The sequence below is a fragment of the Sphaerodactylus townsendi genome, linkage group LG12, assembly GCF_021028975.2.
Source record: "Sphaerodactylus townsendi isolate TG3544 linkage group LG12, MPM_Stown_v2.3, whole genome shotgun sequence".
NCBI classification, from domain to species: Eukaryota; Metazoa; Chordata; class Lepidosauria; order Squamata; family Sphaerodactylidae; genus Sphaerodactylus; species Sphaerodactylus townsendi.
The window spans coordinates 50,288,933-50,315,980 of record NC_059436.1 but is presented as its reverse complement, the minus strand read 5'-3'; the positions used below and the strand labels follow the sequence as shown (position 1 = coordinate 50,315,980).

The window sequence follows — 27,048 nt, the reverse complement described above, 5'->3', positions numbered from 1 at the left end:
CTCCCAGGCTCCTAAATTTAATACTCTTCTGGTACTGTGCTAAGGAATTTTTGCATTTTGAATGACTTACGCCTCTAAAATCGTACCAAACAGTGCAGATGTAAGCTGCGGTAATTTTTTTTTTTTTTTTGGGGGGGGGGGGGTCCTGTTTTTTACACACACACACACACACACACACACACACATTTTCCATACAAGGGCTTTGAAAGGTAAGGTGCTGCCATCCACTGAAGCTATTTATAAACACTACACTATTGCAGTGGTGGCGAACCTATGGCATGGGTGCCAGAGGTGGCACTCAGAGCCCTCTCTGTGGGCACGTGCAAACAAGAGTGCCCCCCCCCCCCCACATCTAGGCTGGGCTGGGCTGCTGGGCTTGATTATTAGCATTAAACCTAAGACCTAGTTTTGGGGAAGCAGTGTAGGTTAAGCGCTGTTAACCCCACTGATTTTCATGCGAAGAACTAAAGCGCAATCCTTTACCTGGGAGTAAGCTTGGTTGCTGGCAATGGGGCTTGCTTCTGAGTAAGCCCTCCTAGGGTTGTGATTCACCCATTGGAAGAGTTGCATGGTTGCTTCAAAGCAAAGCCACCGACTACCACCAAGCTTACTCCTGAGTAACGCACGCCTCGGAGCCAACCGTTTTTTCTAAACTAAAACCTCAGCATTCAGGTTAAATTGCCGTGATGGCACTTTGCGGTAAATAAGTGGGCTTTGGGTTGCAATTTGGGCACTCGGTCTCGAAAAGGTTCGCCATCACTGCACTATTGTAACTGAGGTTCCAGAAGTGAGTTCCTCACAGCATCAAGCAAGTGGATTTCACTGGCCATTTCTCTCAGCTGCGTCTCACCCACAAACAAGTGAGGAAGGGAGAGGGAACGAAACGACATGCCCCCGGCCCCGCCTCCCCACGTGACTGCAATGGCGGCGCCTGGGACAAGCCGCCCTGGATGTCCCCACTGCAGCGCCTGCCCACGGATGACTTGGCAGTCAATGCACAGTGCAGTGCTTGTGGGACTTGCAGTTGCTTACGATCCAGCAGTTCATTAACAGCAGGTCAGGCCAAAGTTTTCACTACAAAACACTTTGGGGGCCCTTGATTCACAGTTCGGGATGTCTAATTTGGGACACTTGGAAAGGCCCGTTATTCCCGTTGCCTTCACACTCTCAGCCCCCCCCCCCTCCAAAATATGTCTGTAGTGAAGAGGTTCTAAATATCAAGAAGCTGATAGGTAAGTTGAACGTTCATGCTACTCTCATCCATGAACATTTTATGGCTACAGAGCGCCAATGCTGGTTATATAGGGTGCCTGTTTTCTGAGACTCCAGGGCTTGAAAAGGCAGATTTAGATGAACAGACTGAAGACAGGTATCCCAAGCAATTGACATGCAACAGAGAAGACGCGTTCTCCTGCCCCTGTTCCTACGGAAGTATTGTGCATCGCATCTTGTTACTAAAAACAGCAAACGGCCTTTCTTCAGAACATAAGAGGGTCATACCAAAGCGTGCTAGGCGGAACAGGTTTATTTGGAAAGAAATTTATAACAGGATTAAATTATTTCTGCAGTAGAATGCAAGATTTCTCTAGTCTTTTTTTTTTTCTCTTTTCACATTCCTGGAAACCAGACACCCAATAAATATTCAATAATGTTCCATATTAAATCACATTTCTGCCCCCACCCCCCCACCCCACTGGTCGAAGTTAGATCATTTTTTACAATACAAGATTACGAGTAACCTTCCAGCAATCAGAAATGCTGCGAGAGGGTTTTCTTCTCTTTATTCAAGGTATGTACAAAATGTTACACAGATACACTATGTACACATTAACTCGTGCAAATGGGAGCTTGCGGGCCTGCTTTGCTATTGCCCCAACACAACGCACTGAAAAGTAACACTGTCAGCATCGGGGCTGCGTCTCTCTCATTAATGTCTCCTCTGTTCCCCCTCTGGGCGACACCCAGAGACAGTCGGCTCTTTAGAGCCTGGAAGAATGCAGTGATTTAGTCTACATCTCACTCTGATAGAAGTGAGGGGTGGGGAAGAAAAGGTGTCGTTTTTTTACAACTTCCCTGTGTGCTTTTTGGTTTCGGATGGTCTCTTTCTGGCAGACTGTACTGGAAAGGAAAAGCTCTGACCAAAATGGAAAAATCAATCACATTACCGATTAGCAGAACACGTTAAGAGGGGCGAGCAAATGGGCAGGGCATCTCTTCCACCTCTTGCATTTCCAGCCCACCGCTTTCACTGCCTATGTGCAAATGTACAGAGGTGCATATACATCTCCTATAGTTGGCTTCCTAGGGAGGATTCTGGCGATGCTTAGAGCAAGTCCTTAAGTCTCTCCCTCCAAGATGCACACACTTGTGATGTCTTTTTCACTGAACAGCAACTGTACACCTGACATGTCCCTTCATGCTCCTACACAGACGTCCTCTGTCTAGTCCTGCACCAAAGTCTCACAGAGAAATAAACTACTCTAAAGGCCCCACGCTCAATTTCAGCATAACCGCAGCCCAAGGAGGATGGAGAGAGAGCCAGCTAGGTATAGCCGAAACCTCAGAAACTGTAACAAAGGCCATTTTCAAAAAATTCAGTGATGCACTTTTTGCTGGGTTTCCCTGCATTTTAAAAAATAAATAAAGCCTAACCATAAGACGGCGATGTATGGGACTTTGGAAAGTGCAAGCTATGTTTTCACAGTGCCCCCCCCAAATAGCACACTCCAATTAATCAAATGCCCCCCACACACACACACACACAAAAGAGGTCAATGGGAAGACTATCCACCAAACTACCCTGCCTGTTCAACTACAATGAAACAGAATGCTCTGCAGAGCTTGTCTAGATAGCCCGCTAGCCAACCTGTTACAGGGAGGACGAGATGAATGAAGGCAGCTGAGGAGGCTGGCGTACAAGGCTGGCTGTGTAGCAAAGCAGAAGGGGCCGCGGTCCTCGGCGGGAGGCAAGCAGTCAATCCAAATCCAAACCATCCAGATGCAGAATAAATTAGCGGGAAGACGACGGGCCTCAGGGCTATTGTGACTGACATGAAGAACAGAGTCATTGGCTGAGAGAAAGACCGGCTTCGCAGGAGCAGGAGCCGGGAAACCAAGCGCCCCCCCACCCCACCCCTGAACTTCACATGCCGCCGACAGCACACGATCCATTTGAAGCCACAGGATGCCCGGCATCAGCAGAGGTGGGCAGGACAGATAAAGCTGGGACGTTCACTGCCTTGGCCCAAAGCCCGTGCCAGGTTTACACCACCATGATTTTGACTTCATCGTTCTCGTCGGCCCGATAGAAGAAGGGGATGCACGGGTTTTCCAAGAGGGAGCCCAGCCTCTCGCGGGGGTTTTGGATTTCATGCAGCAGCTGCATGATCTGCTTGGCAGTGGGATCGTGAGGAGCGGGCAGGGGGCGCCCTTTGCCATCAGTGTGAAACGGGTGGGATGCAGGGACGGCCGCTTCCTGTTCCGGCTCATCTGTCAAGCTCACTTCTCGCAATCCTGAAAGGCAAAAAGGGAAGCGGATGACGCCGCACCGTCTAAGACGGTGGAATCCTGGCGGTTATTAACTTAAAAGCAAATTCATGCTTCCCAACACATCCTGAGCATATATTTAAACAGCAGAATTAATCATATTGTTGTGAGGCTGGAAATACTCGCTGAAATAAGACAGCAAGCACAGCAAAAACATTTACCGTATATACTCGCATATAAGTCGAATTTTTCAGCACATTTTTTGTGCTGAAAAAGCCCCCCTCAACATATACGCGAGTCAGGTGTATTTTTAAAAATATTTTAGGTTTTTTCTTTGTCGGCCACCAGGGGGCGCAGATTTTGGCTAGCGACACCAAAATTTCAGGGTATCATCAGGTGACACTCCTGATGATACCAGCCAAGTTTGGTGATATTTGGTTTAGGGGGTCCCAAGTTATGGAAACAGTGCGCACTGGGTGCTGTATGGCCCAGCTACGCCTCTGTCCAACACCTAGCAAAAGGCAAGCCAGACACATTTTAAGACTCATCTAAAAACTCTGCCCTAAACTCAGATGTGCGAGGAATGGTCCATGTTCCCCAGTGGTGTGGAAAAATCATTCTATTCTGTACGTGTTCAGAAGTATGCTCCCTTTGCCGCAACTTCTCAAGGTCCAAGGCTGAGACTTGGCACTGGAACAAAACCAGCAGGGCCCAGAACACCTTCAATTCTGTAACAAGGAGTTCTAGAACTGTCCTTCTGGGAAACCGCAGCCTCACCTTCAGTATCTGTAGCATCCAAGTCAAGGCGTCTCTCTACTCTGGCGGCAGCTTCGTTCCCTAGGCCGGCTGGTGGCTCCTGGGTCTGAGCTACTGTCATATATTTTGTGTACCATTCATTTCGCTCACTGACCAAACGCATCACCAGTTCCTGGAGCTCCAGTAGCTTCATCTGCAGCAGAGAGAGGACAAAGGGGAAGAATAGAATCACCAGACCACAGACATCACAGAAAGACCAGGTGCTCGGTAGCAGCAGCAGCAACAGAAGGCACTTGCTTTCACAACCTGCAGGTGAGCTCCCAAAGGCACCTGGTGGGTCACTGTGAGTAGCAGAGTGCTGGACTAGATGGACTCTAGTCTGATCCAGCAGGCTCTTTCTGATGTTCTTAAGACAAATGCCTCCCCTCTTGCCAAGCTGTATCTTTAAATCCTGAACTCAGCAGCCTTAAGGAGAAACCTCCCCCCCCCACCCCCCCTGGGTGTGGTCATGAAACACCAAAGGTAAAGCTACAGACTTTTAGGCTCCCCCAGCTGAGCCTGTAGGCCCACAACCCAAAGTCTGGCTCTGAGGGCACCACGGTTTCTAATAGACGTGGGAATATACACACTAACAATCCATAGGAATTGTTGCCATTTTCCACAACGATCTCATGCTACTTAGTCCTTTAGTCCTGCATTTCTCTGCATGTTCTCTCCACTCGTCAAACCCACTTCACTCATTACTAATGGCCTCCTTTTCTCACAACTACTACAACCATCTTTCCTGATGCCACATGTTAAGGGCAGTCTCCTTCCTCAAAATCTGTTTCCTTCAGCCTGCCCTGGGGTCACCCCCACTTCAACGTCTTGCCTCCCACCCAATTTCTTCTCCTCCCTCCCTATCATCAAGCCTGGCCCACTCCTTCAGCCTTGTGTGCTATCATCTGCAAAACACCCCCTATATTGCTGCAGCTAAAAGGAAAGTTTTATATAGTTTGAGTCTCCTATAGGAGACTCAAAGGGGCTGACAAACTCCTTTCCCTTCCCCCCTCACAACAAACACCCTGTGCGGTAGGTGGGGCTGGGAGAGCTCTGAAGAACTGTGACTAGCCCAAGGTCACCCATCTGGCATGTGTGGGAGTGCACAAGCTAATCTGAATTCCTCAGATAAGCCTCCACAGCTCAGGTGGCATAGCAGGGAATCAAACCCAGTTCCTCCAGATTAGAGCACACCTGCTCTTAACCACTACACCACAGCTGCTCCTAACACTGCTTTTGTTAGGAACAAAAAAGAGGCCATCTTGTTCCTGTACAAATCGAGCCAGACCATGCTCGAAAGAGAGGCTCCTGCTGCCCTTTGCAGCTCAGCAGAGTTCTGAAAGACACGGTTAGGGATGCAGATACCAAATCTTCTCACACCTCCGCTGTGTTTGCGTTTCCCCCTACATTAGCGTAAGAAAGCCTTGTTACAAAGCTGTGCGATGCAAGTACTGGACGAGCCAATGATCTGATTCACTATCTGGCAATGGCTGGCCAAAGTTCTAGGCAGAGAAGAGTCCCAACACCAGATACCTGAGAAGGTGCACAAACTGGAGGGGCCAGCGGCCTCAGGCCTGGGCGCAGGAGAGAAGATGCAATGCTCACCTTCATCTCCTCCTTGTCCTGAGCCAGTCTGCTGATATACTCCTCTTTCTCCCGGTGGCGCTGCTTTAGAATAGCCCTCTGACTCTGGTACAAGGCAATATATTCACCTGGAAGATCAGAGAGACACGTGAGGCAGTGCATGCTTACCAGAAGGGAAACACTGGCCCTTTCCGCACGGGCTGAATACAGCACCCTGGGGACGGCAAAAACGCAGTCCCCAGGGAGCTGTTCGCATGAGGGGCGCAGCTGCTTCGCAGCCGCACCGCCCTCGCGCCTCCCCAGTGGCGCGAAGCTGCTGTTTCCCAACCTCGCTCCCTGAGCGAGGTTGTTGGGAAACAGCGGCTTCCAACTGCTGCCGTGCGAACGGCAGCAGCTGGAAGGCGCCATCCCTCCCCCCTTTCCCAATTGACTTACCGTCCCTGCAACCGTCCGGCGCGTCGCCGAGGCCGGGGGACACGCCCCCCCTGCCCTGTGACTCCGGAGCAGTCATGCAGGGCAGGGGGGCGTGTCCCCTGGCCTCAGCGACGTGCCAGATGGTCGCAGGGAAGGTACGTCGATTGGGCAACGGCGCAGCATGGCGCTGTCGTCCCGGTAGTTTCTGGGACCAGGGGTTGGGTCGACGTCATGTACGCCGACCCAACCCCCACTGTGGCCGTGCGGAAACGGCCACTGAAACAAGACGTGCTTGCTTTCACAGTCTGGAGAGCTCTCCCTGCCTTATGTCCCTGTTTGGGTGGGAAACCAACCGTCCTTGGCTTCAGAGGGGCAGGGGGAGAGCGCTCCAAATGCTCAAAAGCTTCTAGAAGCCTTCTGGTCAGATTTCCGCAGCCAGCTGCGCAATCCCCATGCATGCCTGCACAGAAGACACTTGATGAACAACAGTTACAACGCATTCAGGGGTTTCTAGCAAAAACCCCAGGCTGTAAGAAGCAGAGCAGTCTCATGCAACACTGGGCAAGTTCATAAATCCTGCCACATCTACTCCTTTGCTTCTGATTACAAAATGCCAGGCACAAGTCTGGAATTCTGCAAGGCTGAACACATATCCTGTAGCTGGAAGATTTCCAGTAATTTTCTTCTGTGCATTCCTTGTTCCTGAGAAACACGGAGGGAAGCGGGCAAAAGGGGAGATAAAATTTTGAGGTTGGCCCTGTTTTAAAACCTGCTTGAAGATGGGTGTGTCGGGAGAAGGAGAGAAAGAACATGCAGGTGACAAAAGGGGAACGAGATATGAGGAGGCAGCAAACTTGCTCCTGGATCACAGGAATCTCCCAGTCTTCTCACTCTGCAATCATGGTCGATTCCGCACTTGCGTTATTGACCTAAGTTCGAGCTGCGTTATTGACCTAAGCGCTCCGCACAACCACTGGGATCGACGTGGTTTTGTACCAGCTTCGCCCCGTGTAACGGTCAAATTTCCGACTCCAGTTGGGAACGACTACTTTTTCAGGGAACCACGCTCGAACTCAGCACGATTCCAGTAAAGTGCGGAATCTCTGGTGCCAGGAGTCCCCCATTCAGCCAATCACAGCTGAGTGTTTCGGGCATGCGTACAGCTGGAGAACCGCCACGGCGAAAATCGTGCCTAATTTTTCCCCCCTCTTCTTTCTTGCGTTCAAACCGATGGCTGGTCTCACAAACAGCGCACAATTTCCGCGTACCAATGTAAGCAGCCAATCAAAAAACACTACCTTTGTCCCTCCATTCCTGTGTCAGTTTTTTTAATAACGTGTGTGGGGACAGACGGAACATGGCCGTAGAACAGTAGCCAATCGGAACGGAGCGGTGAAGAGGCACAGGACGATCCCGCCCTCCGAGCTGGGATCAAGCTGGTTGCAGTGGGGAACAACAATGACTTCGACCTAGGTTAGTACCCTTCTCAGGGAACTGGGTCGAACCTATTTTAATCGTGTGCGGAATCGCCCAGCGAGGACTTTTTATAAATATAAGAGCAGAAATCCTCAGAATGGCAGAAGAGCTTATTGTGTTGATCTGAAGCATCATAAACTACAGCATTACTGGACCCATGCACACATACACACACGCACACACCCCACACACACAGCAGAGTGCGATGGGGAAAAGGCCCTGAATTCATCTCACCTATGGTGTCTGTTTCTCCAGATAGCTGAATGCAGCGGTGTTCCAGCTCATCCACTCGATCCTTCAACTCTACTTTCTCACGCATCAAGTCTGTGAAACGGGACTAAAGCACAATCATTATTTTTTTAAATGAAGTTTATTAGAAGTTTCAAATTACTATTTTCAGAAAGAAAAAGAACATATACAAAATACAATAAGAATTACATATACCAGTGATGGCGAACCTATGGAACGGGTGCCAGAGGTGGCACTCAGAGCCCTCTCTGTGGGCACGAGCACACAGAGTTCGTCATGTGGGGGGCAGAAAATCACCCCCCCCCCCCCACACACACATCTAGGCTGGCCTGGGCCACTGAGCATGACATGCGCGCACCGCGGTGAGAAGGGAGGACTCGGCTGGCGGGCCTGGTGCCTGTGCTCCAGGTGGCTGCTGCCCGGGGTGGGGGGGGAGGAGGTGGCACAGAGGAGGCAGAGATGCTAGAGAGGCACAGAGCTGCGCGCGCGGGACTTGCTGGAGGCTAGAGGAGGCTGGCCCCTGCTCGAGCGGGTGGGGCAGAGGAAGAGGGAGCCAACCGGTTTTTCCTAAACTAAAACCTCAGCATTCAGGTTAAATTGTCGGGTTGGCACTTTGCGATAAATAAGTGGGGTTTGGGTTGCAGTTTGGGCACTCGGTCTCAAAAAGGTTTGCCATCACTGACATATACTAAAACAGTTAATGTATAGGGTAGGACTATTTTAATGCAATATATCACAGTTTTTCTCTACTGTTTATCCTTCATTTAACATAACAAACTAAGGTGAGTGTGGAAACTATAAAGCACAATCATTATGAGTCGCTGGAATAATTAGGGAGAAAAACAAGGAAAGGAGCGGAAACTTTCTTGCATCCCTGCCCGTATTATTTCTAGTACCGTGTTTCCCCGAATATAAGACAGTGTCTTATATTAATTTTTGCTCCCAAAGATGCACTATGTCTTATTTTCAGGGGATGTCTTATTTTTCTGCGTTCTGTTCATCGGGCATGCTTCCAAACAAAAACTTTGCTACGTCTTACTTTTGGGGGATGCCTTATATTTCGCACTTCAGCAAAACCTCTACTACATCTTATTTTTAGGGGATGTCTTATATTCGGGGAAACAGGGTAAGTCAGGAATAAAAAAGGGCAGCTCTGAACTGCTTGGCAGGGAGAAAAGCCTCTCTTCTCCTGGAAGTTGCAAAATCTCCCACTCCGGGAAGCCAAGGGGAGCAGGAACCACCTGCTTCTATGAGTCTGGGTGCTTCCTCCACGGCTGCCCATGGGAAGACCCCACGTTCAAAGACTTCAGGAAAACCAACACATTTCTGTCTGGCCGTGCGACTCTCAAGACTGATATTCAACAAGTCTCATTATGGATTCTTTTAAAATACCCCCACCTTCCCCAAAAATTAACCAAACATGTTAATACCACCAAAGTGCAGTTATTTACTGAACCCTCTGAAGGTAAAGCTGATGCTTCGCTTCAATCTGTCCACCAAAAGTTTCTGATTCAGAAACAGGTAGCAAATCAACCAACAACAACAACCTTTATTTGGCATTTAAAAATAGGTTCTAGAGCGTTGCCAGACATTTTTGAAATACAAATCAAGAGTACATTCAAAGCGCAGACAGGAAGACTATATAGCAGTATACATTACTTAGAAAGTTCGGTCACTTGTAAAAGAAATGTTGCTACTTTTTCCAAGAGCATGACATCTGTGCTGTTTAACAGAAGCTCCACAACAGAACAGTCAGAGTCACTTTCAGATTTGTCTAGGGCCAGCCTGGGAGAGAATTTCCTAATGCCCACATATCTCGGTCAAGAATAATGTGAGCGTCTCCACTTGATTTTTACAGTGTGGACAAACCCGATCCTGGAGAGGGATGGATAAGTAGCGACCCTTTGTAATGGCCGATGGGAAGGTAAGGTAGCAAATCGTATGGGGCCCTCAAAAGACTGACCCAATACTTTCACAAGCAGGGAAATAGCATGGCAGATGGTCCCAACTTACTGAGCTGACAGGCACCTTTGGGATTTTGAGAACATCAACGTGCACCACTGCAAAATAGCTGCCATGAGGGTTTGGGGGCAGTCACAAAATGTTTGGAGGCTCCGAGTCAAACGCCCTGCTATGAACGCAACGGCTCTTTCTCAGTGGGGCCTGCAGACACAAAGTGGGGCTTTTCTAGAGCACCCCCTCCTACAAAGAAGGGGAAGAAAGCTTTGGGGAGGAGATTCTTTGAGGGAAAAGAAGGCAGCTGTTTGGAAACACATAGGCTGGAACCTCGACTCCAACAGGACTCGTGTAGGCTCTGGTTGCTACAGCATAAAGGTATATGATCGATTCACAAGGTTTTGCACTACAAAAGGCAGGTAGGCTATAATGCAGGGGTGGGCAATTATTTTTTCCATGGGACCGCATAAGAAACAGAAAATATTGCGGAGGGCCGGGCCAAAAGGCAGGGGGGCGAGGCGCTTTTGAAAGCCCTGCAGAAACCGGCAGCCAAGGCAACCAGCTTCTGTGGGGCTTTCAAAGACGCCTCGCTCCCCAGCACAGCAGGGGGGCCAGTCAGGGTCATCCGGCGGGCTGGATGTGGCCCGCGGGCCGTATAATGCCCAGGTCTGCTATAATGTGACATCACTTGACTAACGTACACAGAAAAACACACCCACACAATACAATTCAAACATCAAAGGGGTATGCAAAAAACATCTGCAGTTACTTCAGCAATACACCTGTTCATGAAGTACAGGAAAGTCCACTACACAAACTAGAGCTCTGCCACCTATTTAAAGCTAGAGCATCTGTGCACCAAACACTCACCTGCAACTTCTCCATAGCACTCTTTAAGGCTTCGTGAACCTCTGCTGGAACGGAATCGACAACAGGACCTGGGGAAAATCAGGCAACTGAATGAGACACTGCAGAAGGGATAACCTTGCAGCCCTGCAGGTTTGCCTCTGTGTGGCTGGCCTCCAATATTTTTGTTGTTGCTTGAACAGTGTCCTGCGCCCGGGGCGGGGTCCCCACTGGGACCCCTGTTGCCAACCTACCTTCCCCTGCCCGGATGCTGGAACTACCGGCCTCACTCCCGTTGTCCGGGGAGTGGACTAAATGGGACAGCCACTTTAACCACAGCTTGGGCCAGCTGCCCACAACTGACCCAGGGTTCGCAAGGAACTAGGCAGGGAGAGTAGGCTAGCCTCCCTGCCCGCCTGAGGGCTGCTGACTTCTCCTGCCCTCCCAGTCCCTGCCCCCTCCGTCAATCCACCAACTCTCCTCCTCTCCAAGACCTTCCTCCCTGACGTCCTCTCTCTTTCCCTCCGGCTTCCCCTCCGTCCTCCTTGCTGTCCCTCCACGTTTTCTCCCTCTCCTTCCCACACACGCGCACACACCCTCCTTCCCGCCTTCCCTCTCCCCCATTGTGCCGAGGTTGCTCCCTTTTATCCCCTCTGCAGCCAACCTCCGGCCTGAAAACCCCGCCCCCGCACTCAGCCCGACAGGGCTCAGCTGGCCGGGCTCGTCTGGCCCGGCCTCTCCGGCGCGCCGCTTCCTGCCGCTGAGATCTTCGCCTGCCGCATCAGCTGGCCAGGCAGCAGGCGAGGCAGCAGGGAGTTGCTCCGCCCCTTCGGCGTGCCGGCGACCGGGCTCGGAGCGCTCCCGACCCTCGCCGGTGCAGCGACGGGACTCCCCCCCCGTTGCGGCGCCCCGCGTTGGGGCGGAGGCGCCCGCCCGCCGCAGGCAGGGGCGCAAGTCCGGGGGGGGCTACCCCTGCTCCTGGACAAACAGGCAAATCTGCACAAAGTAACATTTACCTGCTCTTGAGGTGACTGGCCGCTGCTCTTCTCTCCTCAAGGCGGCTACCTGCTGTAGGAGGCCTCTGCACTGCCTCTTCTGCTCAGCCAGCAGCTGCCTCATCTCCTCGCGCTCCTTCTCCACTTGGGACACGGAAGACGTCAAGAAAGCAACCTAAGGCACAATCCCACATGCTGCTGCTTAGTGTGAATGTGGCGTTAAACAGCCGCCCAGCCTCGCGGGAAGAACGATATCTGTTTTACGCAAGGGTAGTCACAGCACACTTGCAGCGGGTGCTAAGGATTTGAGGAAGTTCTCCTCTCCAATTCTTTACTCCAAGACTTCCCCCCCACCCCTCCAGCTCTCCAGATATTAATCATCAGAGTATGTGCCGAGGGGAAAAAAAATCTCTTACAAGCAAATACACACATGTGCAAAGAAACCAGAGAATGTTTGCCTTCACAAGACTGCCTAATTTCGAGAAGTCAGAATCAAGTTTTCTTTTGGAACATAAGATAAGAACATAAGAACTAGCCTGCTGGATCAGACCAGAGTCCATCTAGTCCAGCACTCTGCTACTCGCAGTGGCCCACCAGGTGCCTTGGGGAGCTCACCTGCAGGATGTGAAAGCAATGGCCTTACGAACAAAAGAACTAGCCTGCTGGATCAGACCAGAGTCCATCTAGTCCAGCTCTCTGCCACTCGCAGTGGCCCACCAGGTGCCTTTGGGAGCTCACGTGCAGGATGTGAAAGCAAGGGCCTTAAGAACATAAGAACTAGCCTGCTGGATGAGACCAGAGTCCATCTAGTCCGGCACTCTGCTCCTCGCAGTGGCCCACCAGGTGCTTTTGGGAGCTCAGGTGCAGGATAGGAAAGCAATGGCCTTAAGAACATAAGAACTAGCCTGCTGGATCAGACCAGAGTCCATCTAGTCCAGCACTCTGCTACTCGCAGTGGCCCACCAGGTGCCTTTGGGAGCTCACATGCAGGATGTGAAAGCAAGGGCCTTCTGCTGCTGCTGCTGCTGCTGCTGCTGCTGCTGCTCCCAAGCACCTGGTCTGCTAAGGCATTTGCAATCTCAGATCAAGGAGGATCAAGATTGGTAGCCATAGATCGACTTCTCCTCCATCTATGGCTACCAATCTTGATCCACCTTGATCTCAGATAGCAAATGCCTTAGCAGACCAGGTGCTCAGGAGCAGCAGCAGCGGCCCGTGCCCACTGCAGCTTTCATGCACAATAAAGCATCCCCTAGAAAATAGTGGCAGAAGCGTAGCTGGGCCAGAGTGTGCCGGGTGCACACTCTGTATTTTCTGCCCTGGCCCGTTACCTTAGTGCAGACTGGAGAAGCGGCCTGTTCCCTTCAGGCTGTAAACGGCCTGGTGGGAACTACACTTCCCATAAGACCTTGGGGCGTGCAAGGTCTCCTGGGAAGTGTAGTTCCCACCAGGTTGTTTTCAGCCTGAAGGGAACAGGCCGCTTCTCCAGCCTGCACTGTTTCACAAAGGTAATTGGGGAGGGAGGTGCCGCAGGGGGGGATATTCCGCCCCAAGGCATGTGCCGGGTGCAACGCGCACCCCTCTGCCCCCTGGTAGCTCCGCCTCTGAACAGTGGGTACATACTTCCAAGGAAAGCCACTGAGAAAAGCTGGCTATGTGTACTGGAGGGACTGTCCTGGGGCTCAGCAGCCACATGGGCCAAGGCTGCACCATCCAGTCACAGCTACACTGCAGGGCTCAAAAGAAGCAAAAGGAAGAGTCAAATCTTAAATGGGTCCACTCATAGCCATTACAATATGCCATCTTCATGGTTACTCACATGCTAAAATGGGTGGATCCATATAAATGCAAATGCAAATCAAGCTTGCTAATTGCACCCTTTACACTTGTTAAACAGGCAAATGGTTCTTTCTCCCGCCCTGGACATTCCACAGGTATATATACTCCACTTGCTTGACTACCATCAGATCCTCTGTAAATACCAGTCACAGATGCAGGCGAAACGTCAGGAGAGAATGCTGCCAGAACATGGCCATACAGCCCGGAAACCACCCAACACCCCATTACAATATGGTTAGCCTTTCTTATTCAGCGACCCACTGATATGAAAACCAAAAATCCCAGGCATGAAGAAACCAAGCTCAGCAACTCTGACGAGACCCATTTTATCTGTGCAATGGCCTGGAAAACCTTTGGTGCCAATCCTGTCTCTGAAGCTACACAGGGCTGGCCCCTGGCCAAGCACCTCCTTGGAAGACTAAATGGAATTCCTTCAGAGAACAGAAATGATACAGATATAGTAAAAAGGAAGTGACCAAGGTGTTCATATCAAATATTTGGAGTGAGGCAAGACTGGGAAAGAAACCTGTTCACCTTGCACAGTGTGAACATCTATTTAGATTTCTACCCTGCCTTTCTACTTTAATGGTACTCAAGATAACAGGTAAAGGCTTTAAAAACCAGTAAGGCAACATCAACATTATAAAGTTTAGTAACACCAAATGGGTAGCAGCAAACAATAGATCAAACCAGCACCACAGCAGTCAGGAGTAAAAACAGCAATTAAGATAAGCAAACAGCAGTCAAAAACAAAATCAACAGGTGAGATCTCGGGAGGAGATCAATTCAACTATGACACAGTACAAGCAAGAAAAAACATGGGAAAACATAAAGAAAACTGTCCCAGTTGTAAGACCAAATCCAGGAATGAAGCAACTTGTTGGGAAAGCTATGAAAATTCATTATAGAGCTCTGTCCCACCCTAATACTGGTGGTTCCTGGCCCCTCAATGATACGGCTGGCCTCCACGCGGACCAGGGCCTTAAAGGCCCTGGCCCTGGCCTGGTGGAACACTCTTCCTCCAGCTGTCCGGGCCCTGCAGGACCTTGGTGAATTTCGCAGGGCCTGTAAGACTGAATTGTTCCACCGGGCCTTTGGAGTAACCAGCCGTTGATGGTGCCCCCCCTCCTATCCTCGTTTCTGTTTACATCTTTTTATTGATGGAGCCAGCAGTCTTCCCATTTAGGGAGGGTTTTAAAACGGGTTTGCTGGGCGCCCGATTCTGATTCGATTTTAAACTTTGTATTAACCGCTGTTTTAATGGGGATTTAGTAAATTATTTATATTGGAATCTAATTGCTTAGTTTTTGATTGTATTTAACTGTATTATGATTTAACTTGTTGCACACCGCCCAGAGCTCTTCGGGGACAGGGCGGTATATAAAACTAAACAATAAATAAATAAAATAAATAAATATAAAATAAATAATACATAATTTTAAGAGGAGGGGCTGTGAGTCGGTGGTACGGCATGTGTCTGGCATTCAGAAGAAGAGTTTAGATTTATACCCTACCTCTCTTTCCTGCAAAGAGTCTCAAAGTGGCTTACAAACTCTTCCTTTCCTCTCCCCACAACAGACATCACAATAGGCATGTGAGGTAGGTGGGGGGCTGAGAGAGTTCTGAGAGAACTGTGGCCAGCTCAAGGTCACCCAGCAGGCTTCATGTGGAGAAACGGGAAATCAAACCTGGTTCTCCAGATTAGACTCTGCCACTCTTAACCACTCCACTCCACTGGAAGTTCCAGGCTCAGAAGACTAGTTCTGGTGGGGATTTTCCAGTTCTGTCAATAAACGTCTGGTGACCTATTTTACCCAAACTGCTGTTTCTGAATAAAGGCTTTTGCTAAAACATAAGTGCTTTTCCTGAACAGTCCGGGGGGTCCTGACACACTGGCAAAAGGACTCAGGAGAGACTTCCTGATACCTGGGACCCCAGAGAGCTGCTATGAGTCAGAGGAGATAACACTGATGGACCAATGGTTTGACCCAGTTCAAGACAACTACATAAGCCAGTGGTGGCGAACCTATGGTATGGGTGCCAGAGGTGGCACTCAGAGCCCTCTCTGTGGGCACGCGCACAAACAGTTTATCATGTGGGGGGTGGTGGAAAATCCCCCCCCCCCACACACACACACATCTAGGCTGGCCTGGGCGCTGGGCACAACATGTAGATAACCCTGTTAAGTGCTGTTAAACCCCACTGATTTTCATGGGAAGAACTAAAGCACAAGCCTTTACCTGGGAGTAAGCTCGGTTGTTGGCAATGGGGCTTTCTTCTAAACCCTCCTAGGGTCGTGATTCACCCATTCGAAGCGTTGCATGGTTGCTTCAAAGAAAAGACACCGACTACCACCAAGCTTCCTCCCAAGTAATGTGTGCCTTGGACCCAACCGTTTTTTCTAAATTAAAACCTCAGTATTTGGGTTAAATTGCCGTGTTGGCACTTTGCGGATAAGTGGGTTTTGGGTTGCAGTTTGGGCACTCGGCCTCGAAAAGGCTCGCCATCACTGACATAAGCTGTACACTAGTGTTTCGAAATTCTCCCTCACTCTCAGCTAAATGTGGTGTGCTTGAGAATAGGTGGAAAGCAAGAAGGTCAGCTGTTCAGACTCACCATTTCTTCTCTGTTTCCAAACTCTTCCGGGATGATGAGCGAAGCCTTCATGTCCTCAACAGCCTCCTCTTCGGTTTCCACTCCATCTCCTATGTAAGCAAAAGCAGAGGCACGGAGCTGGAATATCCTTTGGAGATCAGCCCCACCACGTCCCTGCTAGGGAACAGCCCACTCACCTTCTGCTCTGGGCAGCATCTTGTCATCTAGTTCTGCCAGGAGCTGGCTGACATGGGCCTGGAGCTCTTTGTTTTCTTTGGCAACCGTCTCCAGGCTTTCCTTCAAGAGAGGAAACCCAGAACATTGTAATAAATACCCTCGGCCTTCAGAATGCTGATGAGATTAGAGCAGGGGTCTGCAACCTGCGGCTCTCCAGATGTTCGTGGACTACAATTCCCATCAGCCCCTGCCAGCATGGCCAACTGGCACAGTACAAGCATGACCAATTGGCCATGCGGGCAGGGGCTGTTGGGAATTGCAGTCCATGAACATCTGGAGCCACAGGTTGCAGACCCCCTGGACTAGAGACTAACAAAGCTGTGTGTTGGAGAAGCAGTGGCGTAGGAGGTTAAGGAGAGACTTCCTGATACCTGGGACCCCAGAGAGCTGCTATGAGTCAGAGGAGATAACAGTGGCATAGGAGGTTAAGAGCTCATGTATCTAATCTGGAGGAACCGGGTTTGATTCCCAGCTCTGCCGCCTGAGCTGTGGAGGCTTATCTGGGGAATTCAGATTAGCCTGTACGCTACCACACATACCAGCTGGGTGACCTTGGGCTAGTCACAGCTTCTCGGAGCTCTCTCAGCCCCACCTACCTCACAGGGTGTTTGTTGTGAGGGGGGAAGGGCAAGGAGATTGTCAGCCCCTTTGAGTCTCCTGCAGGAGAGAAAGGGGGGGATATAAATCCAAACTCTTCTTCTCTTCTCTATTTGTTTCCTTGCAGAAACAGCAGCAGAATGGCACAGAACCTGACCTGAAGAAACAAATGCTTAGAAAGCTCTCATTAGCGGATTACCAACTACAGCCTGTTCCCCGCTGAAAAGTCAGTGCTAGAAGTGCTCTCACTTTCCCTAGGGAAAGCAAGGAGCACGCGTGGGGCACGAGGAAGTGTGCCCTGAAACATCTCCTTTCTTGATGCGGTGCAAAGAGGAAGTGCTTCAGGACAAGACTTCTTGTCCTGACGCACCTCTGGTCCCACTGCGCGCCCCAGTGCCGGTGGGTAATCGGCCATCATTTCACTAGCCCAGAAACTAGGCCTGAACGCCCAGCATGCCAGCTGCTTCCTCAAGGCCTCCTAACTTCCTGCCCCATAACTCTGGACTGGGCCTGGGCTAAACCCAAAACTGCACGATCAGCGTCAACCAAGTTAAAAACAGCATCCTGCTCTGCAGGTATTCCCAATACCAACTCAAATTATCCCGGCACAGGCTCTGGATGATCGAAATACATGCCGTCAGCAAAAGCCAGTGTGGATCTCAGCCAGAGGTGGGATCCAGCAGGTTCTCACAGGTTCCCGAGAGTAGGTTACTAATTATTTGTGTGTGCCGAGAGGGGGTTACTAATTGGTGATTTTGCCACGTGCTTTTTGCCTTAGTTACGCCCCTCCTCTCAGCAGTAGCGCAGTCTAGCAGGAGGTGCACCGGCGTGTGTGGCAGTCTGCGCCTGCGTACATTTGTTTCCCACCCAAGGACCGGTGCAGCAGCTGCATCCTTGCCACAGCCCCGCCCAGGAATGCCTGGCCATGCCCCTGTTGTGCCCCGCCCAGCCCCATTGGCGCTACGCCACAGTTTGAATCTTACCACCATGGGAACCTGTTACTAAAATTTTTGGATCCCACCACTGATCTTAACTATGACTTCAATAAAGACAGAAACCTCCTGGGCACCCTCCGTGTTAACATTGGAGCACCCGCAGGCCTGCTCGGCAGCCCTCACCTTGGCTTGCTGCAGCTCTTTGAAGTGCATCTCCGCCGTCACTTTGCCCTGGACTTCCTCGTGCTGCAGGCGGTCCATGAGCTGGGTCTGAAGAAGGAACTGTTTCTGCAACTCCTCCTTCTCACGGGCTAGGTGCTGGTATGCTGTAGTGTACTGCTGGAGGTGGTTGTAGTACTGATCCCGCTGCTCCTGGAGGGCCTGGGCGTCTTCTGTCTTTTGATCCACCTGAGCAAAGCAAGCATCAGTGAATTACCAAACCTCTAAACCCCATATGTCCCGGTTTGACCTTTGCGTTCGGCAGAGGCCAACCTACTGGAGATCCCTGGCCCCTCAATGATGTGGCTGGCCTCCACTCGGGCCAGGGCCTTTACGGCTCTGGCCCCTGCCTGGTGGAACGCTCTCCCTCCAGCTGTCCGGGCCCTGCGGGACCTTGGCGATTTCCACAGGGCCTGTAAGACTGAGTTGTTCCACCAGGCCTTTGGAGAGGCCAGCTGCTGAGTGTGCCCCCCCATTCCATTCCATCTCATGGGTTCTTAATACCATCAAGACCCATTGTCTCCCCCCTCCTCCTTTTTTAGGAGAATTAAGTTAAGTTTAAGTTAAATAAGGTCTCTGTGGGATGCCTATCTTAGGAAGTAATTGCTGGTTTTAACTGTATTTATGGAAGCTACATTATGATGGTTTTATGTTGTACACCGCCCAGAGCCCTTCGGGGATGGGGCGGTATATTAAATTAAATTAAATAAATAAATAAATAAATAAATAAATAATAAACTGAAAGTGGCAAGAATGACCCATCCTCTCTCTGTATCTGGCCTCTCAGTAAGAAGGGCGGGCTAGAAATGAAGTAACGAAGCAAGTGAATGGATGGATGTGTCAGTGTGCAAAAAGATGCAATACAGGTATGACCAAATAGGGGTCATGTCCAATCATTGCAGACAGTGTTCAATATAGAGGGAAGAATAGTCTTTTGCTACCTGCTCTCTTCCCCTGTGGAGGTATTTTATTTCTTTTACTTCATTATTACCCCACTTAACTCCCCAATGTGGTCCCAAAGTAGCTTGCATTGTTCTGTACTCTTCCACTGTACCCTCTCAACATGCATGACTGGCCCAAGGTTACCAAACAAGCTTCCATAATATAGTGGGGATTTGACCCTATGACTCTCTAACCATAAGAACATAAGAACAAGCCAGCTGGATCAGACCAGAGTCCATCTAGTCCAGCTCTCTGCTACTTGCAGTGGCCCACCAGGTGCCATTGGGAGCTCACATGCAGGATGTGAAAGCAATGGCCTTAAGAACATAAGAACAAGCCAGCTGGATCAGACCAGAGTCCATCTAGTCCAGCTCTCTGCTACTCGCAGTGGCCCACCAGGTGCCATTGGGAGCTCACATGCAAGGATGTGAAAGCAATGGCCTTCTGTGTGGCTGTTGCTCGAGGCACCCTGGTCTGTTAAAGGCATTTGCAATCTCAGATCAAAGAGGATCAAGATTGGTGGCCAGAGATCGACTTCTCCTCCATAAATCTATCCAAGCCCCTTTTAAAGCTATCTAGGTTAGTGGCCATCATCACCTCCTGTGGCAGCATATTCCAAACACCAATCACACGTTGCGTGAAGAAGTGTTTCCTTTTATTAGTCCTAATTCTTCCCCAGCATTTTCAATGAATTCCCCTCTGGTTCTAGTATTGTGAGAAAAGAAAAATTTCTCTCTGTCAACATTTTCTATCCCATGCATAATTTTATAGACTTCAATCATATCCCCCCTCAGCCGTCTCCTCTCCAAACTAAGAATACCCAAGCTGTAGCCTCTCCTCCATAAAGGAAGGTGCTCCAGTCCCTCAATCATCCTAGATTTGCCCTTCTCTGCACTTCTTTTTCTATCTCTTCAATATCCTTTTTGAGATATGGCGACCAGAACTGAACACAGTACTCCAAGTGCGGTTGCACCACTGCTTTAAATAAGGGCATGACAACCAACCACTGGGAGAAATAGTTCTAGCTAAAAAGACACAGGCTGACCCTCCAACCCTGCCTTAATTTTATGGGGAACTGGCAGCAGCCTCATTTTATTTATTTACTTTATAGTCTGCCTTTTTCACTGCAGCGTAAACCAGATTGCACAGTGTAAGCCAATATAAGATTACAACAATTTGGAACAAGGCATAAAGTATAAAACAGGATATGATTAAACAATGCAGAAATTGGTATGACGTAATTATAAGTACAACAGCAATGAAAAGATAAACATACAGTATGGTAGAGGATAGGTTCACAGGGGAGAAGGAAGCCAAGAGATCATCAATCACCCTGAACTGAGCCCAGATGCAAACTAGAAGGCCAGTAGGCGGAACAAGACTAGAATGACCCCGTCTCTAAGATACACTCTAGTCAACATTCCGGCTGCAGCATTCTGTACCAACTGTAGCGTGTGGACAGTCTTCAAGGGCAGAGAACACTGCATTCAGTTAATTCTTTGGGTGTTTTAGTTGATAGTTCCATGGGAATGTCAACTCAATGCATGGCAGCTGTGAAAAAGGCAAACTCTATGCTGGGGATAATTAGGGAAAAAAGGAATTGATAAATAAAACTGCAAAAGGATTGTCATGTGCCCATATATAAAAGCAGTGGGTGTGGACCATGCTTGGAGTACTGTGTTCAGTCTTCTGAGTAAGCCCCATCTCAAAAAAGGATATATCTCGAGAAGAAGATAGAAAGAAGATGCAGAGAAGAGCAACCTTGAGGATGATTGAGGGACTGGGAGCACACTTCCTTTATGAGGAGAAGGGGCTGCAGCGTTTGGGACTCTTTAGTTTGGAGAGAAGACGTCTCAGGGGGAATATGATCGAAGTCTATAAAATTATGCATGGGATAGAAAATGTCAGAGAGAAATTTTTCTCTCTTACTCACAATACTAAAACCAGGGGGCATGCATTGAAAATGCTGGGGGGAAGAATTAGGACTAATAAAAGGAAACATTTCTTCACACAACATGTGATTGGTGTTTGGAATATGCTGCCACAAGAGGTGGTGATGGCCACTAACCTGGATAGTTTTAAAAGGGGCTTGGACAGATTTATGGAGGAGAAGTTGATGTATGGCTACCAATCTTGATCCTCCTTGATCTGAGATTGCAAATGCCTTAGCAGACCAGGTGCTCGGGAGCAGAGGCAGCAGCAGCAGAAGGCCGTTGCTTTCACATCCTGCATGTGAGCTCCCAAAGGCACCTGGTGGGCCACTGCGAGTAGCAGAGTGCTGGACTAGATGGATTCTGGTCTGGTCCAGCAGGCTCTTTCTCGTGTTCTTAATCCAAACACTACCAGGGCATGCGCTACAGTTGCAAGATCTTTCCTGCCCAGGAAGGGCCACAGGTGGTGAAAAGCACCCCTAGCCAACACCCCCTCCTGGTTAGCCAGCAAGAGGCCCTAGTCCAGGAGCACCCCCAAGCTACAAACCTGCTCCAGCAGGGTGAGTGCAATCCTGTCCAGAACGGGAGAGATCCCAAAACCTGGGTCCAACCTTCCTCCATCAGAAGCACCTCCATTTTGTCAGGATTAAGGATCAGTTTGCTGGCACGCAGAACTTCTGCCTTTTTATGCTTTTACAGAACAAGGGACTTTGGCTATTTCAGCTTTCCCACAGAGGGGTGAATAAAACTGGTGGAAAGTGCCATCAAGTCACAGCCGATTTATGGAAACCCCATAGAGCAGGGGCCTGCAAACTGCAGCTCTCCAGATGTTCATGGACTACAATTCCCATCCCCAAACTGCCTGTAGGCACCCGATCACAGTTTCTACATTTATGAGGTAAGCTGTGTACTGCAGGGGTTTTTCCTTCTTCTGATTAGTCTACAACAGTGGTGGCGAACCTTTGGCACTCCAGATGTTATGGACTACAATTCCCATCAGCCCCTGCCAGCATGGCCAATTGGCCATGCTGGCAGGGGCTGATGGGAATTGTAGTCCATAACAACTGGAGTGCCAAAGGTTCGCCACCATGGGTCTATAATGCATAACCCTTACAAATTCCAGCCCTTTCTAGACCAAAGCCTTCTAAAAACAAGGAGGATGGTTCAGTCTTAATTTGGCCTGAAGGGGGCAGCACACAGGCAGCTGGTGCACCTCAGAACCTCTCCTCCTCCTGCGAGGGGCTCCCGGCACCCCCCATCCACAGCCTTCCCTGGGCGGGCCATACCGTCGCCTTGAGCTCTGCCAGCTTCTCCTGCAGCTGCCCGATCTTTCTAGCCAGCTCCTTCTTCACGTGCTGCTCGGACTGCAAGGCACTCGTCACCTCCATGTTCTCATTGGTCTGTGAAGAAACAGCGCTGGTCAGGTGGAGTGAGATCCAAACCCTGCTAAGTGGTTTATGTACAAAGGAACTGAGGGAGGGGAGGAATGCACTTTTCTACAAGAAAGGACTGTAGAAGAAGAAGAGTTTGGATTTATATCCCCCCTTTCTCTCCTGCAGGAGACTCAAAGGGGCTTACAATCTCCTGTCCCTTCCCCCCTCACAACAAACACCCTGTGAGGTAGGTGGGGCTGAGAGAACTCCGAGAAGCTGTGACTAGCCCAAGGCCACCCAGCTGGCGCGTGTGGGAGTGCACAGGCTAATCTGAATTCCGCAGATAAGCCTCCACAGCTCAAGCGGCAGAGCTGGGAATCAAATCCGGTTCCTCCAGATTAGATACACGAGCTCTTAACCTCCTACGCCACTGCTGCTCCTGTACATTCTCTTGCCCAGAGGTCTGCAACCTGCAGCTCTCCAGACATTCATGGACTACAAATCCCATCATTCCCTGCCAGCATGGCCAATTGGGGACGATGGGATTTGTAGTCCATTAACATCTGGAGAGCCGCAGGTTGCAGACCCCTGCTCTTGCCAAAGGTGACCCAGCAAGCTTCCATGATGGAGTGGAGATCGGATCCTGGGTGTCCCAGATCCAAAGGCAAGAGCATACACTGTCCTTTGAAAGTAGAAAAAAGTGCATTCTCCCTTCCTTGATGGAAGCAGCCCGACAGGGTGTAAAGTGACGAAGGTTGGGGCAAAAATAGGCCACATTTATATACACTCGGGTGGAAGAGTAATTAGGAAATATGTTTACTCTCTTGTGGAAGGCTTTCACGGCTGGAATGAACTGGCTGCTTACTTGTGAGGCAGACAAAGTGGTCAGAAAATGACTGGTCAAAGGGTCACCCAAGAAGTCTCAAGGCAGGCAGAGCACAGGGAGCTTCTTCACAATTAATCAGACTATTGGTCTACTGAGGTCAGTCCAGTATGGCCATCCCTGCTGTCTGGGCTCAGCTGCAGCGCCCGGACTTGCCCCGCTGGGTCACACACAGGCTGGCACAGCAGGAGATGGAAAGGCTGCAGAGGAGCCTCTTGGAGCCGTAGAAGCCTTGTTCAGAGAGGAAGGCAGGGAAGAGAGGAGGTGTAGGCCCAGCAAGCCCAGAGCTGAGCCAAATGGGGGTGATAGGCTGAAGGAGCAGCTCAGACCAGGCAGGGCCTGCCCGCCCACAGCTGAGGCAGCTGCAGAAGATGGACTGGAGAAGCAGCTGGGAGGAGGAAGAAGAATGAGAGGGCAGAAGGTATATAACAGTGGTGGCGAACCTTTGGCACTCCAGATGTTATGGACTACAATTCCCATCACCTCCTGCCAGCATGGCCAATTGGCCATGCTGACAGAGGCTGATGGGAATTGTATGGTCTTATCTGGAGCAGGGCCACATGCCCTGGGACCCGCCCTACGGCCCTATCAGATCCCAGACCATGATTCAGGCTGGTCCCCACCCTGTGCAGTAACAGGGTGGGAGGCTTTCACACAAGCAGTAAACACCTCTCCCTGTGAGGCCACAGGGGAGACACAAACCCCTGGAAACTCCTCTCCCTGTGAAGCAACAAGGGAGAGGGAGGTCGCAACTCCCAATACCAGGCGGGGGAAGGGAGGCAGGGAGACCTACTAGTAGGAGGGTGGCGTGGGTGAGGGCTACCCCGTACACCCAGAGCTTTGTGGGCGCAGTTGTCTCTTGGCCCCTTGGGCCAATGGGAAGAGTCATCGTCTGGGGAGACCAGCCCCCAGGTTAGGGCAGGAGGGAAGGATACACTGCCCAAGGGCCTAGGTGAGGAGGAGGAACGCCACACCTGCAAAACTGTATGTGCTTCAGAGATTTCAGGTCTCCCGTATTTTTCACAGGAAATACTGTGAAATCTAGTTGGGGACAAATGCCTTAGTGTGATGCCCGATACTGAAGCAGATCCTGAAATACTCGTTTCATCTAAACCAAGAAACTGCAAAGAAAGAAGAACATGAATGTGCAAACATCCCTCAGTGCTCAGGGGGAAAGCTCCAGAAGACAAACTGTACAGCTTTGAGTTTCAACTACTTGTTCTCCAAAAAGAAAGCCTATTCTCATAGCCCATGCAAGCGATGTCTACTCAGGTTTGAAAGCAAAACTCTTTTCAAGTCTTTTTCTGTCGCCAGAAGGACTAGAAGTCTGCTTTTCAGACAGCAAAGAATGAGATTTACTTTATAGCACACTGAGGAAAATGTAGGGAGCTGAGGCTAGCCCAAAAACAAAACAAGGACGAAAAGCTGGCCGTTGCAGGTAACAAGCAGAGGACCACCCTCCCCAGCCAGAGGGAGTCAAAACGGCAAAGAGTTTGGGTGCTGTGTGGTTTCCGGGCTGTATGGCGTCTTCAGCAGCATTCTCTGAAGATGCCAGCCATCTGTGGCTGGCATCTTCAGGAGAGAATGCTGCTAGAACACGGCCATACAGCCCGGAAACCACACAGCACCCAAGTGATTCCGGCCGTGAAAGCCTTCGACAATACGGCAAAGAGTTGTCAATAAAGGAGAAGGCAGGAGTGAAGTGTTTCAAATAAAAAGAAAATTGTGGACAGGTGGAGGGAAGACGCGCTGTTGAATACGGACAAAGGCCTCTCCACTGGTACTTTACGCCCACATTCAAGAGTCCAAAGGAAAAGGCCAGTCATAGGATCACACCCGACAACGGAGGGACCTCCTCCCTCTGACCCCGAGGAGGGACGCACCAGTTTGACAAACCCGTTCTGCAGCTCAGCCAGCTGCTCCTTGAGCTCCCGGTTCTGGGTCAGGGCCCGGCTGATGGTCGCCTTGTCGCTCTGCATGTTCTCCAGGATCTGCTTCCGGTCCACCGCCTCCTCGCTGTAACGCTGCAGGGCCTTCTCCAGCTCCAGCAGTTGCTCCTCCTGCTCGCGGTTGAGGCGGCTCAGCTGCTCGTTGTCCTGCACCTGGGCTCGGCACTGCTCGCGAAGCTCCTCCCTGTCCCTCTGCAGCCGACGGACGTCTTCCTGCAAGCGCAGCTCTGCTTCCGTGGGCCCCGCGGAGGGGGCAGGCTCGGCCTCCTGGGGCTTAGGAGCTGCACAGCCAAATTGGGAAAAGAGGAATCGACAGGTGACCACGGCTGGAGGATCCAAGGCCTCCTGCGGATTCCAAACCTGAATTCTGGTGGAAGTGTCTCTATGCTGGTGATGGCGAACCTATGGCACGGGTGCCAGAGGTGGCACTCAGAGCCCTCTCTGTGGGCACGTGCACACAAGAGTTTGTCATGCGGGGGGGAAATCGCCCCCCACACACACACACACCTAGGCTGGCCTGGGCCGCTGGACTTGATGTGCGTGCACCTGAGCAAGCAGGGAGGCTGGCGGGCCTGGTGCCTGTGCTCCAGGTGGCTGCTGCCCGAGGTGGGGGTGGGGGTGGGAGAGGTGGCAGAGATGCTAGAGAGGCGCAGAGCAGCGCATGTGGGACTTGCTAGAGGCTACAGCAGGCTCGAGGGGGTTATTCAGGTTAAATTGCCGCGTCGGCACTTTGTGATAAATAAGTGGGTTTTGGGTTGCAATTTGGGCACTCGGTCTCAAAAAGGTTCGCCATCACTGCTCTATGCGAACCCTAGGACATGGAACACAGTTGCTACTCCCCATAGCACTTGTAAGAGGATCAGTCTCTTTGATTTCTCGCATTCTTTTGGAGTTTCCTTAAGCCTCCAGGTGAGGGCGTTACACCCACAACATAAAGTGAAGCAGGCATGTATTTGCACAGGTTTACAAACCCAGGTTTATCTTTGCATACATGAAATGATTCTGTTATATTCTGTAATTTCCTTCTGGAATCACTACAGGGCCAGATATGATATGGTTACCGTATATAATCGTGTATAAGTCGACCTGCATATAAGTCGAGGCACCTAATTTTACCACAAAAAACTGGGAAAATAAATTGACTCGCGTATAAGTCGAAGGTGGAAAATGCAGCAGCTACTGGTAAATTTCAAAAATAAAAATAGATACCAATAAAATTACATTAATTGAGGCATCAGTAGGTTAAATGTTTTTGAATATTTATTTCAAAGAAAAACAGTAAACTAGCTCTGTAAGTGGAAAAGAGGGTCAACAAGAACAATATGGTCTCAACAATAACTGTTTATGTTAGCAGTGCCAACATTTCAGAGTATCTTTAGGAGACCCTCTTGATGATACCATCCAGGTTTGGCGAAGTTTGGTTCAGGGGGTCCAAAGTTATGGACCCACAAAAGGACCTATCTACTATTAGCTTCCTTTGGAAACAATGGGGGATGGGAGCACCCAGTTTGGGGATCCAAAACTTTGGACCCTTTAAACCAAACATCACCAAACCTGGCTGGTATCAGCAAGAGGTTATCTTGATGATACCACCCAGGTTTAGTGAAGTTTGGTTCAAGGTTCCAAAGTTATGGACCCTCAAAATGTAGCCCCATCTACTATTAGCTCCCATTGGAAACAATGGGGGATGGGGCAAAGTTATGGACCCCCTGAACCAAACTTTACCAAACTTGGCTGGTATCATCAG

The 27,048-nt window shown here is 50.2% G+C and overlaps 1 protein-coding gene across 4 annotated transcripts in view; it reads right to left on the bottom strand.

Annotated features, from left to right (window-relative positions):
- Positions 1–1,507: 1,507 nt before the first annotated feature.
- GOLGA2 (golgin A2) overlaps positions 1,508–27,048 on the bottom strand; it is a 59,972-nt gene continuing 34,431 nt past the window's right edge. For all 4 annotated transcript variants that reach the window (XM_048512760.1, XM_048512761.1, XM_048512764.1 and 1 more), the window contains 11 exons: positions 25,236–25,582; positions 22,383–22,496; positions 18,188–18,412; positions 16,433–16,532; positions 16,257–16,345; positions 11,823–11,976; positions 10,831–10,898; positions 7,990–8,092; positions 5,887–5,993; positions 4,264–4,435; positions 1,508–3,513 (listed from right to left, as the gene is read on the bottom strand). In XM_048512760.1, coding sequence (XP_048368717.1) covers positions 3,263–3,513; positions 4,264–4,435; positions 5,887–5,993; positions 7,990–8,092; positions 10,831–10,898; positions 11,823–11,976; positions 16,257–16,345; positions 16,433–16,532; positions 18,188–18,412; positions 22,383–22,496; positions 25,236–25,582 — 1,730 coding nt within the window. In that variant the 3' untranslated portion in view covers positions 1,508–3,262. The remainder of the gene's footprint in view (positions 3,514–4,263; positions 4,436–5,886; positions 5,994–7,989; positions 8,093–10,830; positions 10,899–11,822; positions 11,977–16,256; positions 16,346–16,432; positions 16,533–18,187; positions 18,413–22,382; positions 22,497–25,235; positions 25,583–27,048) is intronic.